Below are 12,978 nucleotides of genomic sequence, written 5' to 3'. Positions count from 1 at the left end.
CCTTAGCTGCCTAATGAATAAGCCCTTCCTCTGCTTCAAACCTCAGTGTCTCAGCATTTGTCTTGCTCTGCGTTGGGCAAACTGGCTAGATTCTATAACACTCCCACCTCTTCTCCCAACCACGTCTGCCCTCCGGGGCAGAGATACTTGCATAGAGAGGTCCTGTTACTGAACCAAAGCTTGGGTCTGCTAACAGGATGAACAGAAAAGCCAATCTACTAACACTGGGTTGTGATGAAGGAAAGCACATTTTTAAGTACTACACTAAGTGAGAAGAGGCAGCTCCTGCTGAAAAGACGACCTCACTTGCTCATGGCTCTCAAGGAAGAGCTTTTATAAGACAACTGTAGGAGTGAGGGATGAAGGGTGTGTGATCTGCTTAGGCACCACTCTCTGATTGGTTGATGTTTTGGGAATCTCAAGAATCATAATGATAGCTTATGGTGAACGGTGTCAGATTCGTGATCTCTGAAGGAGAAAATTTCACTTCGGGACCAAAAACACAGCTTCAGTCACTCAGAGCTTCATGCAGCAAACTGAGTGAGTAAAGTCACTCAGTGGTGTCCGACTCTTTGCGACCTCGTGGACTATAGCCCACCAGGCTCCTCCGTCCATGGGATTCTCTAGGCAAAAACACTGGAGTGGGTTGCCACTTCCTTCTCCAATGCAGGAAAGTGAAAAGTGAAGTCACTCAGTCGTGTCCGACCTTCAGTGACCCCAGGGACTGCAGCCTTCCAGGCTCCTCCATCCATGGGATTTTCCAGGCAAGAGCACTGCAGTGGGGTTCCATTGCCTTCTCCCTAACATATTAGACTATTTATATAAACATTAAATAGTTTGGACATATGGACATTCATATAAACATAATTGGACAGTATGTGTTCTTTTGTATCTGCGTACTTCACTACATATAATGATTACAAGATTCTCTGCTCCTTTTTATAATTGAGGAGTATTCTACTGTGTACATGTGGCAGGTTTGGTGTATCCAAGTATTACGGATGGACACTTGAGCTGTGTCCAGCTTTTGGCGACTGTGAACAATGCTTCCTTTAATTTGCCTGGGATAGTTTCTGGTCAGCATGTGTTTTTAATTCTTTGGCCACAGCCCTGAGAGTGGATATTACAGTTTTCTTGTCATTAATACTTTTTCTACTAAATATCCCCTGTTTTATGTGGTGTGTGGTTTTCTTTCCTCTCCTGGTGCCTGAGCTGGGAGGCCTTCTTGCTCGGCAGGTGCCTCCCTGGTACAGGTGAGGAGCCTGGGGTTGGACGCTCAGCTTGGCCTCATGCACAGAGCTCAGTGCTGAAGCTCCCGCACGTGGACCACAGATAGAGACATGGTGCCGGTGTCACCAGCCTGGGTCCACCCTGGGAGGGCAGCCGCACACAGTAGGGCCATGTTTAGCATTGGTCCTGATGGGAACCGACAGGGCCTGCAGGCCGATGAATTTTGGCACCACTGTGGGCATTCCTGCTGTTTTTAGAGGAACTTCCTGTCTTGCCTCTTGGAATGGAGGAGGAAGTGTGAGCGTGTATGTATCATTCATGAGAGGAAGGGAGGGGCGAGAGAAGGCTGGCTCTAGTGTGCAGGGGAAGAAACAGATCCTTAACGCAAGTTTTTATTTGAGAAACAAAACACCCCACATCCATCCATTTCCTGCCTTCACCCACCAGATTGGCAGCTGTTCCTGCTCAGCATTCCACTTGGCTATTCTTCCTGGGGCCACAGGATCTGCCAAGGGCTCATCTCTCTTTAAAGTAAATGAAGAACGTCCGGATTTCCTTTGGATGGATGGTGATGGTGAAACTCCCTGGGTGCAGTGAAGGATGGCTGGAATTGCCTGCGAGGACAGAGATGATCTGTCCAGTGTTGCCCCTTGGAGCCACCAGCTTTCCCAGGTCACCTCTTTCCAGCATCCGCCCACAACACTGTTCCCTATTACACCCTCGCTTGCATGCTTCACCCTTGGGATGAAACCTATTTATCCATTCATCCACCCATCCTTCAGTCCAACCATTCATCCATTTCTTGGTCTAATCATACATACATTCATTCTCATTCACCTACCCAACCTCCATCCGTTCATCCATCGTCCATCCACCCAACCATCCATCTATCCTCCACCAATACATCCTCCTTACATCCATCCATTCATCCATCACATTTCCATCCATACATCCATGCTGCTCTCCATCTTTCTTACTTCTATCCATCCATCCAACTTCTACCCACTCAACAATCCATCTTTCATCCTTTCTCCTTCCTTCCACTTCCTTCTATCCATCCATAAATCGCTCATTCATCTTCCTTACTTCCTGTCATCTGTCAATCCATCCATCATCCATCCATCACCCATAATCCACCCATCCAGCATCCATCTACCTACCTTCCTTTCTTACAGCCTTTTTTCCTATCAACCATGCTTCCATTCATCCATTTACCAAATAGTGACTATGTATCTACCTATGTACCCAGACTATGTTATGTGCAGTAGACAAAGAAGAGGTAAAGAATCAGATCAAAATGAGGGGCAAGACAGAGCAAAGGCGGCAGCTGACCCAAACCTGAAGCTGGGGGAGCTTGATTAGGAGCTGTCCAGATGTCCAAGGGCATTCCAAGAAGAAACAGCACAAGTATAGACTGAGAGGCATGAATCAGGTTGAGGCGGTTTCCAAGAGCTAACTGTGGGGTGTGCGATGTGATGCACTGCACGGGAGACGTCAGAACTTGCTGAGGGTACACTTGCATTCTGGGCAGGATAGTAATCTTGGACATATCTGTAGGCGTGTGTGCATGCGCGTATGTGTGCACGCATGCGTGTACGTGCGCGCGCGCACGCGAACACACACGCACAGACACACACACACATTCTGTGTGGAGTCCTGGCAAGTGGAGATTGAATTGAACCCTTCCTTAACCTACTGTGGTAGATTCAAGAAGGCTTAGACTCAGAGAAGGAGAGCGGCTTGTTCAGGGTCACACAGGTCTTAGGGGGCAGAGTTGGGATCTGAGCCAGGTCTGTCCAGCTCCCGAGCCCAGGTGAGGGGCAGGCAGGGAATCCCGGGCTGGAGGGCAGCCTGGACCGGGGGTGCACAAACCTCTGAGGTGGCCAGGTTCCTGAGTTGGCCAGCGCCAGCGGTGCAGTGTGCTCACGTCCCAGGTCCCTGTGAGTGAGCGCTCCTCCACGGACACCACGGAGCCCAGACCCTGCAGCACAGACTGCAGGACAGAAGCACAGAGAGGGGTGAGCACCCAGCCCCAGAGCAGAGGACAAAACAGCGGCAGGCATGGAAACACCCAGGCCCAGGGCATGACATCTTCCTGCATGTCATTCTCAGAGTAAATCTCCATGTAAAGAACAGCAGTCCCATTATATAGATGAAGAAACTGAGGCCAGGGAGGCACATTCTCCCCAGTGGGGCTGAGCTGGATGGGCATGCCAGGAGGTGGCAGGCACTTAGAACTGCTCTCATCACTGAGTCCCTCCTCCCGGAGATGCTCAGATGGTGCCCTGTATGCCCCTGGGATGAAGTCAGTCTTGGGTATCCATCCTGTTTTCCCCAAAATGCACTGACTGTGCAAAAAGGGAAGGCAGGGCAGTCATTCTGGCCCTGCCCTGGAGAGGACAGTCTGCTGACCAGACGGCTGGGGGTTGTTCTGCAGGAGCTCCCCTGTGCTGATGGCAAGAGAAAGCGTGGAGGGTGAGGCTCCGCTGCTGCTACCATCCCCACTCCGTTCCCCGCTGCCCCACCCCCACCACCTCTACATCTGCTTCTGAGGCTGGTACCAGCTCGTGAGCAAGAGGTGGCAAGTAGGAAGAAACAAGGCCAGCACGCTGATAAGGTCAGGTGGGAAGATGAAGTTGGCCTTGTCTCTGATGAAAGTGAGGCAAAGAAAGAGATCATTCCCCGACCCCTGTCTCCATGGTAAGAGCTGTGAAAGGGGGACATTGGGAAGATACCATAACGTTGGCTCCAGGTGGGGTTGTTGGGATTCTCCCAGATTGCGTTGAGACCACAGGTATCAGTGAAACCAAGGCAACAACAGAGAGATTTACAGAAATTCCCTGTGAGCAGGAGATGACTAAAGAGCTCAGAGCTCCATAAAAAGTGCAGACTGGAAAGAAATGAGGTGTCTTCACATATCTTCTGGGGAAAGGATGTGGCTGGGCTGTGCAGAAACAGCCTTACCTGGTGGTGGGGGTCAGAGGGTGATGTTGGGGTCGGGAGGGGAAGGAGGACTGAGGTTGGAGTCTGGGCACAGATATCCATCAGCCCCCAGGGTGCCAGGCACCTGCGTGTACACCATCACCCAAAACCTCTCAGCATCCCTTTGGACAAAGAATCTGACCTCCCCATTTACAGATGAGTAGACTGAGGCTCAGAGCCCAGAGGCCTAGACACCCAGCAGAGATGCCTGGACTTTCACCTTGGGCTGTGTGACTCTGATCACTTACCAGGAAGTCTGTTCAAAATTTCCCTCGGTTTTTGTTTTTTTTTTTGGATAACTCAAATGCTATTTGTGTTGTATAAAAAGATTTAGTGTCCCCTGGTGGCTCAGATGGTAAAGAATCTGCCTGTAATTCAGGAGTCCCAGGTTCAATCCCTGGGTTGGGAAGATCCCCTGGAGGAGGGCATGGCAACCCACTCCTGTATTCTTGCCTGGAGAATCCCATGGACAGAGTAGCCTGGCAGGCTATAGTCCGAGGGGTCACAGAGTCAGACACGACTGAGCGATGAACACTTTCACTTCTCATAAAGATTTACCGTGAGAAAAAAGGAGAAAACAAACAAAACACATGCATGTTGGAATCACTGAAAAATCAAGACCAGGAAGAGAGAGGAAGCGGGGTAGGGGTGCCCTGATGCCCCCCGACACTGACCCTCACTCCCTTTCATGATGGTCTTGATGCATGTCTTTGCCAAGGTGGCATCTGAGTCAGGATCGTCACACTTGGGCTTTGCCTGCCTTGCGTTCATCTGCTCATGGGTCCTGACTCTGATCCAGGAGCGGGATGTGGGGCGGGACAGGTTACCTGCAGATTCACCGTCACAGGCTGAGACCAGACAGGGTCCTCGTCCACCTCATACAGATGGTGGAGCCGCAGCAGGACTCGGCGGAACTCTGCCTTGGCTTCTCCTTTATTGTCTTGGGGGCAGAAGGCAGGTGGCAATGAGGACTCCTGACCATGCCTGGTACTTTACACACTCACCTCCTTTTCACATTTTCAACCTCCCTAAGCAGCAGCAAACATGGTGCCCACTTGACACCAAAGAAACCAGAGCTCAGAGAGGGGTAGGCACTTGTCCAAGGCCACACAGCTGGCATGGAAGGAAGAAGGAGAAGGGAGAATTCCAACCCAGACTCAGGCAATGTTAAGGCTTCCCACCACCCACACAGGGATAGATGCCAATGTCTGGAAAGTCTTCATCCTCATTCACTTTATGATCATCGCTGTTCCTGTCCTGAAATCTTCCAGATCTCTGGAACATACTCTCTGCCTTGGCCCCTGTGAAGGGTCTCCTAACCCCAAGGATGACCCAACCATGAGCAAGGCTTTTTCCTGCCTCTGAGATGAGGAAGCATGTGTTGTAATGCTGCATCCATCTGCTGGGTCCCTGGTGACCACACGAGAAGAACTTCCCTGCTGACCGCCTCCCCCCACCCCCGGATATGTGGGGTAAGGGCAAAATAACCTTGTGTTGTGTTTGGACCATGAGAATTTGGGTTCTTTGTTACTGCAGCATAGGAGGCTTGCAAAACCTCTTCTCTGCCTTCCTAGTTGAGGTGCTTACAGACTGCAGCTCTAGACACAGACAAGGTCTTCTGGCTCCCGAAAAGGATGATGCGATGACGGTGGTGGTGGTGGTGATTATGGTGTTGATGGTGATGATGATGAAGATATGGTTGTGATGAAGATGGTGATTGAGATTTGGGATTCTAATGGTCTAGGGAGGCAGGGAACCCTCACACCATCCACTGATGCTCCCCAGAGTTGGCCCCAACTCACTTCTCTTTAGAAGAAAGAATTTGCTTGGTCCAGCCCCTTTTCCTCCTCTTAGGTACAACTGCCTCCATGAGGCATGCTCTCAGCGGGCTTGGCAACACACACAGGTCTATAGGGAAGGCTCTACCATGCCAGGGGGTTCCCCCTTTCTCTTCTGTGACACATGGAGCAATGCCCCAGAGGTCAGTGTTAGGAAGTCACCTGGCTGCAGGATAGAGCCACAGCCTCCAATGCCCACTTTATTAGCCACAAAGGTGGCATTTGGCCTCTGCCTCTTCCTTTCCCTCCTGCTTCTCATCCTGCAGACCTTACACTGGAGTGTGCCAGCCCTTGGAGGGTCTCTGGAAATAGGGGGTTGGCTGAGGCACAGTCAGCCCCCAGTTTGAGATGCTCAGAGTATAAATAGTAGTTCAGTTGCTCAGTTGTGTCCAACTCTTTGCAACTCCATGGACTGCAGCACACCAGGCCTCCCTGTCCATCACCAGCTCCCAGAGTTTACTCAAACTCTTTGAGTCAGTGATGCCATCCAACCATCTCATCCTCTGTCATCCCCTTCTCCTCCCACCCTCAATCTTTCCCAGCATCAGGGTCTTTTCCAATGAGTCAGTTCTTCGCATCAGGTGGCCAAAATATTGGAGTTCCAGCTTCAGCATCAGTCTTTCCAATGAACATTCAGGACTGATTTCCTTTAGGATGGACTGGTTGGATCTCCTTGGATTTCCCTTGGACTCTCAAGAGTCTTCTCCAACACCACAGTTCAAAAGCATCAATTCTTCGGCACTCAGCTTTCTTTATAGTCCAATTCTCACATCCATACATGACTGCTGGAAAAACCATAGCTTTCACTAGACGGACCTTTGTTGGCAAGCGTGTAAAGGGGCAGATAAGGTGCACCAGGGGCTTTGGCAATATGATGCATTGCTTTCTGGTGGTTGTTTCCTCCACCAGGAGGTCCTCCCGGATGCCCTGCTGGGGGCTCCCCTCTGTATACGATCATTGCGTTCTAGATGGTATCCAGGCCCACCTGTCCCCAGCTTGCTGAGTGACCTGCCTCTCAGTGGGCCTCTGTCTCCTCATATGGCAGATAAGGGAACCGGGTGACCTCACAGAGCCTGGATGACTCTGGGGAGAGCGCCTTTGTCTGGTGACGGGCTTGGGGACCTGGTTGACATGTGAAGACAGGAGTGAGTCTGGACATCTGAACACCTGCCTCACCTTTCCGAAGATTCTTCACGTGCTTTGTGTGGTTCGAGTTGTAAGTCCAGCCTGGGATGCTGAGGATCTGCAGGTGGATGCTTGGGGGCAGTGTCACAGCCTCTTGATGCTGGGGGTGTGGGTGAATCCTGGCAGTCTCTGCAAGGCAGATGGATGCAAGGAGAGGGTTTGGGCCAAACGTTTCCTCTGGGCATTCAGAGTTCTCCCACCAAGTCACCCATTTCATTCAATCTCACACCCCTCCCACCTGTGGCCCACACCACAGGCAGCCTGAAGCATCTATTGTTGAAAATGCCTCAAACCACCTTGAATCTCTAGTGCAGCCATTTTAAAATTATAAACGAAGAGACAAGGCCCAGAGAGGGAACTTCATTTCTTCGAGATCACATAGGAAGTTAGCATAGATTTCTCTTTGCTGTTCAAGGTCTGGGATGTCAGCTCCCCTTTTTGTCATCTATTGCTATCTCCGCTCAGAGGGACCTCAGCTCTTCTCCTTCTAGGAAACATTCTGTTCAACTCTGGGCTCTGGCTGAAGATGCTGGTGCCTCACAACACCTCAGGCCACAGTGATTGGTCAGGCTTGGATCATGTGATTTGATCAGGACCAATTAGATTCCAGATGTTCAAGCTGGTTATAGAAAAGGCAGGGGAACCAGAGATCAAATTGCCAACATCTGCTGGATCATCAAAAAAGCAAGAGAGTTCCAGAAAAACATCTATTTCTGCTTTATTGACTATGCCAAAGCCTTTGACTGTGTGGATCACAATAAACTGTGGAAAATTCTGAAAGAGATGGGAATACCAGACCACCTGACCTGCCTCTTGAGAAACCTATATGCAGGTCAGGAAGCAACAGAAATGGACATGGAACAACAGACTGGTTCCAAAGAGGAAAAGGAGTACGTCAAGGCTGTATATTGTCACCCTGCTTATTTAATTTATATGCAGAGTACATCATGAGAAACGCTGGGCTGGAGTAAGCACAAGCTGGAATCAAGATTGCCGGGAGAAATATCAATAACCTCAGATATGCAGATGACACCACCCTTATGGCAGAAAGTGTAAAAGAACTAAAGAGCCTCTTGATGAAAGTGAAAGAGGAAAGTGAAAAAGTTGGCTTAAAGCTCAACATTCAGAAAACTAAGATCATGGCATCCAGTCCCATCACTTCAAGGCAAATAGATGGGGAAACAATGGAAATAACGAGAGACTTTATTTTGGGGGGCTCCAAAATCACTGCAGATGGTGATTGCAGCCATGAAATTAAAAGACGCTTACTCCTTGGAAGGAAAGTTATGACCAACCTAGACAGCATATTGAAAAGCAGAGACATTACTTTGTCCACAAAGGTCCATCTAGTCAAGGCTATGGTTTTTAAAGTGGTCATGTATGGATGTGAGAGTTGGACTGTGAAGAAGGCTGAGCGCCGAAGAATTGATGCTTTTGAACTGTGTTGTTGGAGAAGACTCTTGAGGGTGCCTTGGACTGCAAGGAGATCCACCCAGTCCATTCTAAAGGAAATCAGTCCTGAATATTCATTGGAAGGACTGATGCTGAAGCTGAAGCTCCAATTCTGTGGCCACTTGATTCGAAGAACCAACTCATTGGAAAAGATCCTGATGCTGAGAAAGATTGAAGGCAGGAGGAGAAGAGGACAACAGAGGATGTGATAGTTGGATGGCATCAACAACTGTATGGACATGAGTTTGAGTAAGCTCCGGGAGTTGGTGATGTACAGGGAGGCCTGGCGTGCTGCAGTACATGGGGTCGCAAGGAGTCAGACACGACTGAGTGACTGAACTGAACTGACTGAAAAAGATAATATCTCCTTTGAGCCTTCTTTGGGCTGTAATCTTTTCACAATAACAGTATCAAAGGTTATTAATTCCAGGTCCCCATAATAAATTTAATAATGATGAAAAAGTTTAAGATATTGTAAGAATTATAAAAATGTGACACATGGATGTGAACTGAGCAAATACTATTGGAGAATAGTGCAGATAGACTTGCTCCATGCACAGTTGTCACAAAGCTTCAATTGTTAAAAATAAAAAAGCAATATCTTCAAAGCTCAGTAAAGGGAAGCATATAAATTGAGGTATGCCTGTAGTGAGAATGATCAACCCCATATATTGGATTTAGGTCTTTAATTTTTTAAGACTTCTCCATAGCAGCATCTTTAAATGGAATCATTGTTTAATGCATTTTATGTTCACCTATTTCAATAAAGATATCACACTGTAAGGATGTTTATCTACAGAAGTCTCAGTGGAGACAACTCATATATGTTGCAGATCAGAACATGGAATTAGAATCACCCTCACCTGTTGACAGAATATCTGGATTTAGATAAAACTCTTCTTTTCAATAAAGAAAACTTGAAATAACTTGGTGAGAAACGTCATATTAAGAAAGAGAAAGATACATTAGGGGAGAAAAAGGAGGAGAATCAGGGAAAAGATGTACAGGGGGATATGGATGAGTCCCAAATCTACCCTTACTAGCTGTATGATCTTAAATCATTGACCCTCTTTGAACCTCAGTTTGTCCATATTTAAAATGAAAGAGTTGAATCTGAGGTCCCTGAGGTCCCTTCCTGCCCCAAAGGAGCTCAGACTCCTGGGGGCACCAGCTCATTTCCATCACTCACCCCCACGCAGGGATGACAGCTGCACTGAGAGGCGGCCCTCTTACCGCTCAGCTCTCGAATCAGCACTACGGGTCTGTGCTGCAGCGCCACCCCGCTCCTCTGGCCGAGGTCCCTGGTGAGGGTCGAGGGTCCCAGCAGGAGCCAGAGCACCGAGTGGACAACCGAGGTGTCATTCAGCGTGATGTTGACGGACAGGGCCCACAGCCGCCGATGGAGCATGACCTGCAGGGAAGAGTCATCCGACAGGCCCTGCCTGGCCCCTGGCAGGCCCGTGGTGACCAGAGGGGCCTCCTCCTACCTCCATCTGCCCGCTCCCTTGGCTGGAGACGCCGTGCGCCTGCTCCGACAGCAGCACCAGCCTGCTCTGTCTGTCCTGGATGAAGGCCGACTGAGTCATGGGGTAGTAATTCTGTGGACAGAAATATTGCCGGAGTGGTGGTCATGGTCATGGGCCAAGGGGGCCACCTGATCAGGCATCTCCCTCGGGCCCCCACCAGCCTCCCCCACAGGCACAGCGGCAGCTCAGGGCGGCACTGGTAGTGGTGGGGAGGGGCTCTGACTTGTGAGGTGGACGCCCTGGGATTCAAATCCAGCTCCACTGCTTCCTGACCTTACGAGCTGGGGGACTCAGGCTGCCCAAGCCTCAGTTTCAGTCCAGTCAGTTCAGTCACTCAGTCATGTCCGACCCTTTGCGACCCCATGAACCGCAGCATGCCAGGCCTCCCTGTCCATCACCTCAGTTTCCCCACCTGTAAAAGGGGCCCCCAAAGCATCCCTGAGAAACTGTGGCAGGAAGGGAATGAAGGCTTGTGTGTCCGTCCAGTCTGAGATAGGCTAATGGTTGCCCGATAGTAAAGCGCTCAAGCCTGGGCTGGAAAGCGGTCACATAGTCCACACCCTTTGCTCTGTTGGAGCAAGATGTCCTGGGCTGAGGGCTTTGGACTCTCTGGAGCCCAGGCCACAGCGGGTGAGAACCAGCCAACAGGGATGAGAGGGACCAGAAACTCAAGGAAGACAGAGCAGGGAGGGGCCACATTCCCCACAGGAAGGAGAAAGAACTCACATGGATTGAGGCTCAGGAGGTGCCCAGCCTGGCACTGCTCCTGGATCATCCCCTCTGATCGCACGGCGCTGGGGGGAGGTTACCCCATTTCCCAGGAGAGCACTGAGGCCCAGGGAAGCCAGGGGACTTGCCCCAGGTCACGCTGCTAGGGGCAAAGCATCTCAGAGCTGAACTGATTTCAGAAATCAGCCTGTGCGGTTTCCCAGGCAACCAAGCAGTGGCTCGACTAAGAGCAGCAAAGGAGGGTCACACCCGCTCAGGCCTGGACAGGCACCATCTGCTTCATCCTCAGAGCAATCCCAGCAGGTCAGTCATCTGACAGAGGAGGACACGCGGTGCCCACAGTGGACCTCAGGGACTTTCCTCGTATATAGGGGCACCAGAGCTCTGACCACAGGTCTGAACAAGCTGGGTCTCAGCCCCTAACAGCACACATGGGCGACAAAGATTCTGGGAGATGCTCTGGAGGCCTCTGCCGCTGGAGCTAAAGGGGGTCCCTCCAGTCTTCTGGCAAAGTGCCATCAGAACTGCTTCTGTGGACCCTGTGACCACGGGGCACCACAGAGCATACCCGGGCGATGTTGTTTTCATGGTGCTTGTAGGCTCTGCGCTGCATCTGGTACCCATTGTTGTCGGAGTAGAGGACCCGGGCGGTGTTGAGATTGGTGCTGGTCCTCCAGATGGCCTCGCGGTTCAGCTCCAAGGGGCCCACCCTGTACTCCTGCTCTATGCGATGACACAGCAGCTCCCCGTCAGCGCCCGGGGGCCCGCGGGCCAGCCGGGAGTAGACGGTGTACGTAGGGTCCCTATCATTCACCGTCCTGGAGGAGGAGCAGAAGAGATACGTCAAGCTGGGGGAGACTTCCGGACGCCTGTCCCTGCTTCTTTCCTACCTTCATCTCCTCCTGTTTCCCCCCTCCCTCCTTCCTGCAGGGCCATGTGGGCAGAGGGGCTTCTTGGGCAATAAACAGGAGGACCGCCCCTTCCCTGAAGGCCTGGAGCATCTGGCCAGGCCTGGGTGGTTTATTTCTCTTCTGTTAATGAAAACACAAGAACTGCTTTGGTGTGTAATGTCATTTCCACCACGGGCTACTGGCCCACCTCTGGACTTATTGCCACCAAGGTGACAGCACAGGCAGAGACAGCTGGGACTGCAGAGGCTGGACCAACTCATGTCTGCACCGGGCTTTCTTTGAGATAGGACTGTGTGTGCACACAGGTGCAGGAGCTGGGGGTCAGGAGCAGACACATTTCACCATCCACCTGCCCATGAGCACCCACCTGTGCTGGGCACAACCAGAGGGGCCGACCTCACCTGTAGAAGTATTGCCGGATCTCGGTCACGAGCTCCCCCTCGACGATCTCCATTCCCACAGTCTCCCACGCTGGCTTCGCGGTTTCACTGGACGTGAACACATAGTTATCGGAAATGGGTCCCTGATCCTCATCACCGTTCGCCTCGTACTCCATGAACTGCTGGGTCACTTGTATGGTTTGGTTACTCTGCCTGCAGTGGTGGGAAAGAGAAAAGAGCGTTATCCTCTTGTTGATGTCCCATCCCTCTGATGGGAACCAGGCTCACAAGCCTCTATACAGACACCAGCCTGGAACCAGGAGTGAACAGAAGTGGCCTCTGTAGTGGCCACCTGGGTGGCATATCTGTCAATGGAATATTACTGAGCCCTCAAGAGGAATGAGGTTCTCATCCTTGCTGCCATGTGGATGAATCTTGGATCCTATGTGAAAGAAACCAGTCTCCAAAGGATCCCAGGTGGTGTGATTCCATTGCAGGAAATGCCCACAGAGGCAAATCCAGAGAGACAGAAAGGAGATTCCAGTAGCCAGGGCCCTGGGGGAGGTGAAAATGGGGAACATGAGGATTCTTTTTGGAGGTGATGGAAATACCTGAAAACTGTGGAGTTTCCTGCACACCTCTGTGAACACAGGAAACAGCACAGACATGTACGATGTAATGTGGTGACTTGTATGGTATGTGAAATATATCAACACGCTTGTCATATATAGAAGAACAAAGGCCC

The 12,978-nt window shown here is 50.8% G+C and overlaps 1 protein-coding gene across 1 annotated transcript in view; it reads right to left on the bottom strand.

The window, feature by feature from the left end:
* Positions 1-1,746: 1,746 nt before the first annotated feature.
* The window catches only part of LOC102265585 (epididymis-specific alpha-mannosidase), a 45,340-nt gene continuing 34,108 nt past the window's right edge, over positions 1,747-12,978 (bottom strand). Inside the window, exons 12-19 of the mRNA XM_070371901.1 lie at positions 12,255-12,446; positions 11,511-11,760; positions 10,175-10,285; positions 9,921-10,098; positions 7,227-7,364; positions 5,040-5,152; positions 3,103-3,223; positions 1,747-1,844 (exon numbers count right to left, since the gene is read on the bottom strand). Of these exons, the coding sequence (XP_070228002.1) occupies positions 1,747-1,844; positions 3,103-3,223; positions 5,040-5,152; positions 7,227-7,364; positions 9,921-10,098; positions 10,175-10,285; positions 11,511-11,760; positions 12,255-12,446 (1,201 nt within the window). The remainder of the gene's footprint in view (positions 1,845-3,102; positions 3,224-5,039; positions 5,153-7,226; positions 7,365-9,920; positions 10,099-10,174; positions 10,286-11,510; positions 11,761-12,254; positions 12,447-12,978) is intronic.

This window comes from Bos mutus, chromosome 6 (assembly GCF_027580195.1).
Source record: "Bos mutus isolate GX-2022 chromosome 6, NWIPB_WYAK_1.1, whole genome shotgun sequence".
In the NCBI taxonomy this organism is placed as follows: Eukaryota; Metazoa; Chordata; class Mammalia; order Artiodactyla; family Bovidae; genus Bos; species Bos mutus.
Note: the sequence above shows the minus strand (reverse complement) of the source record. Positions and strands in the feature narration are given on the sequence as shown.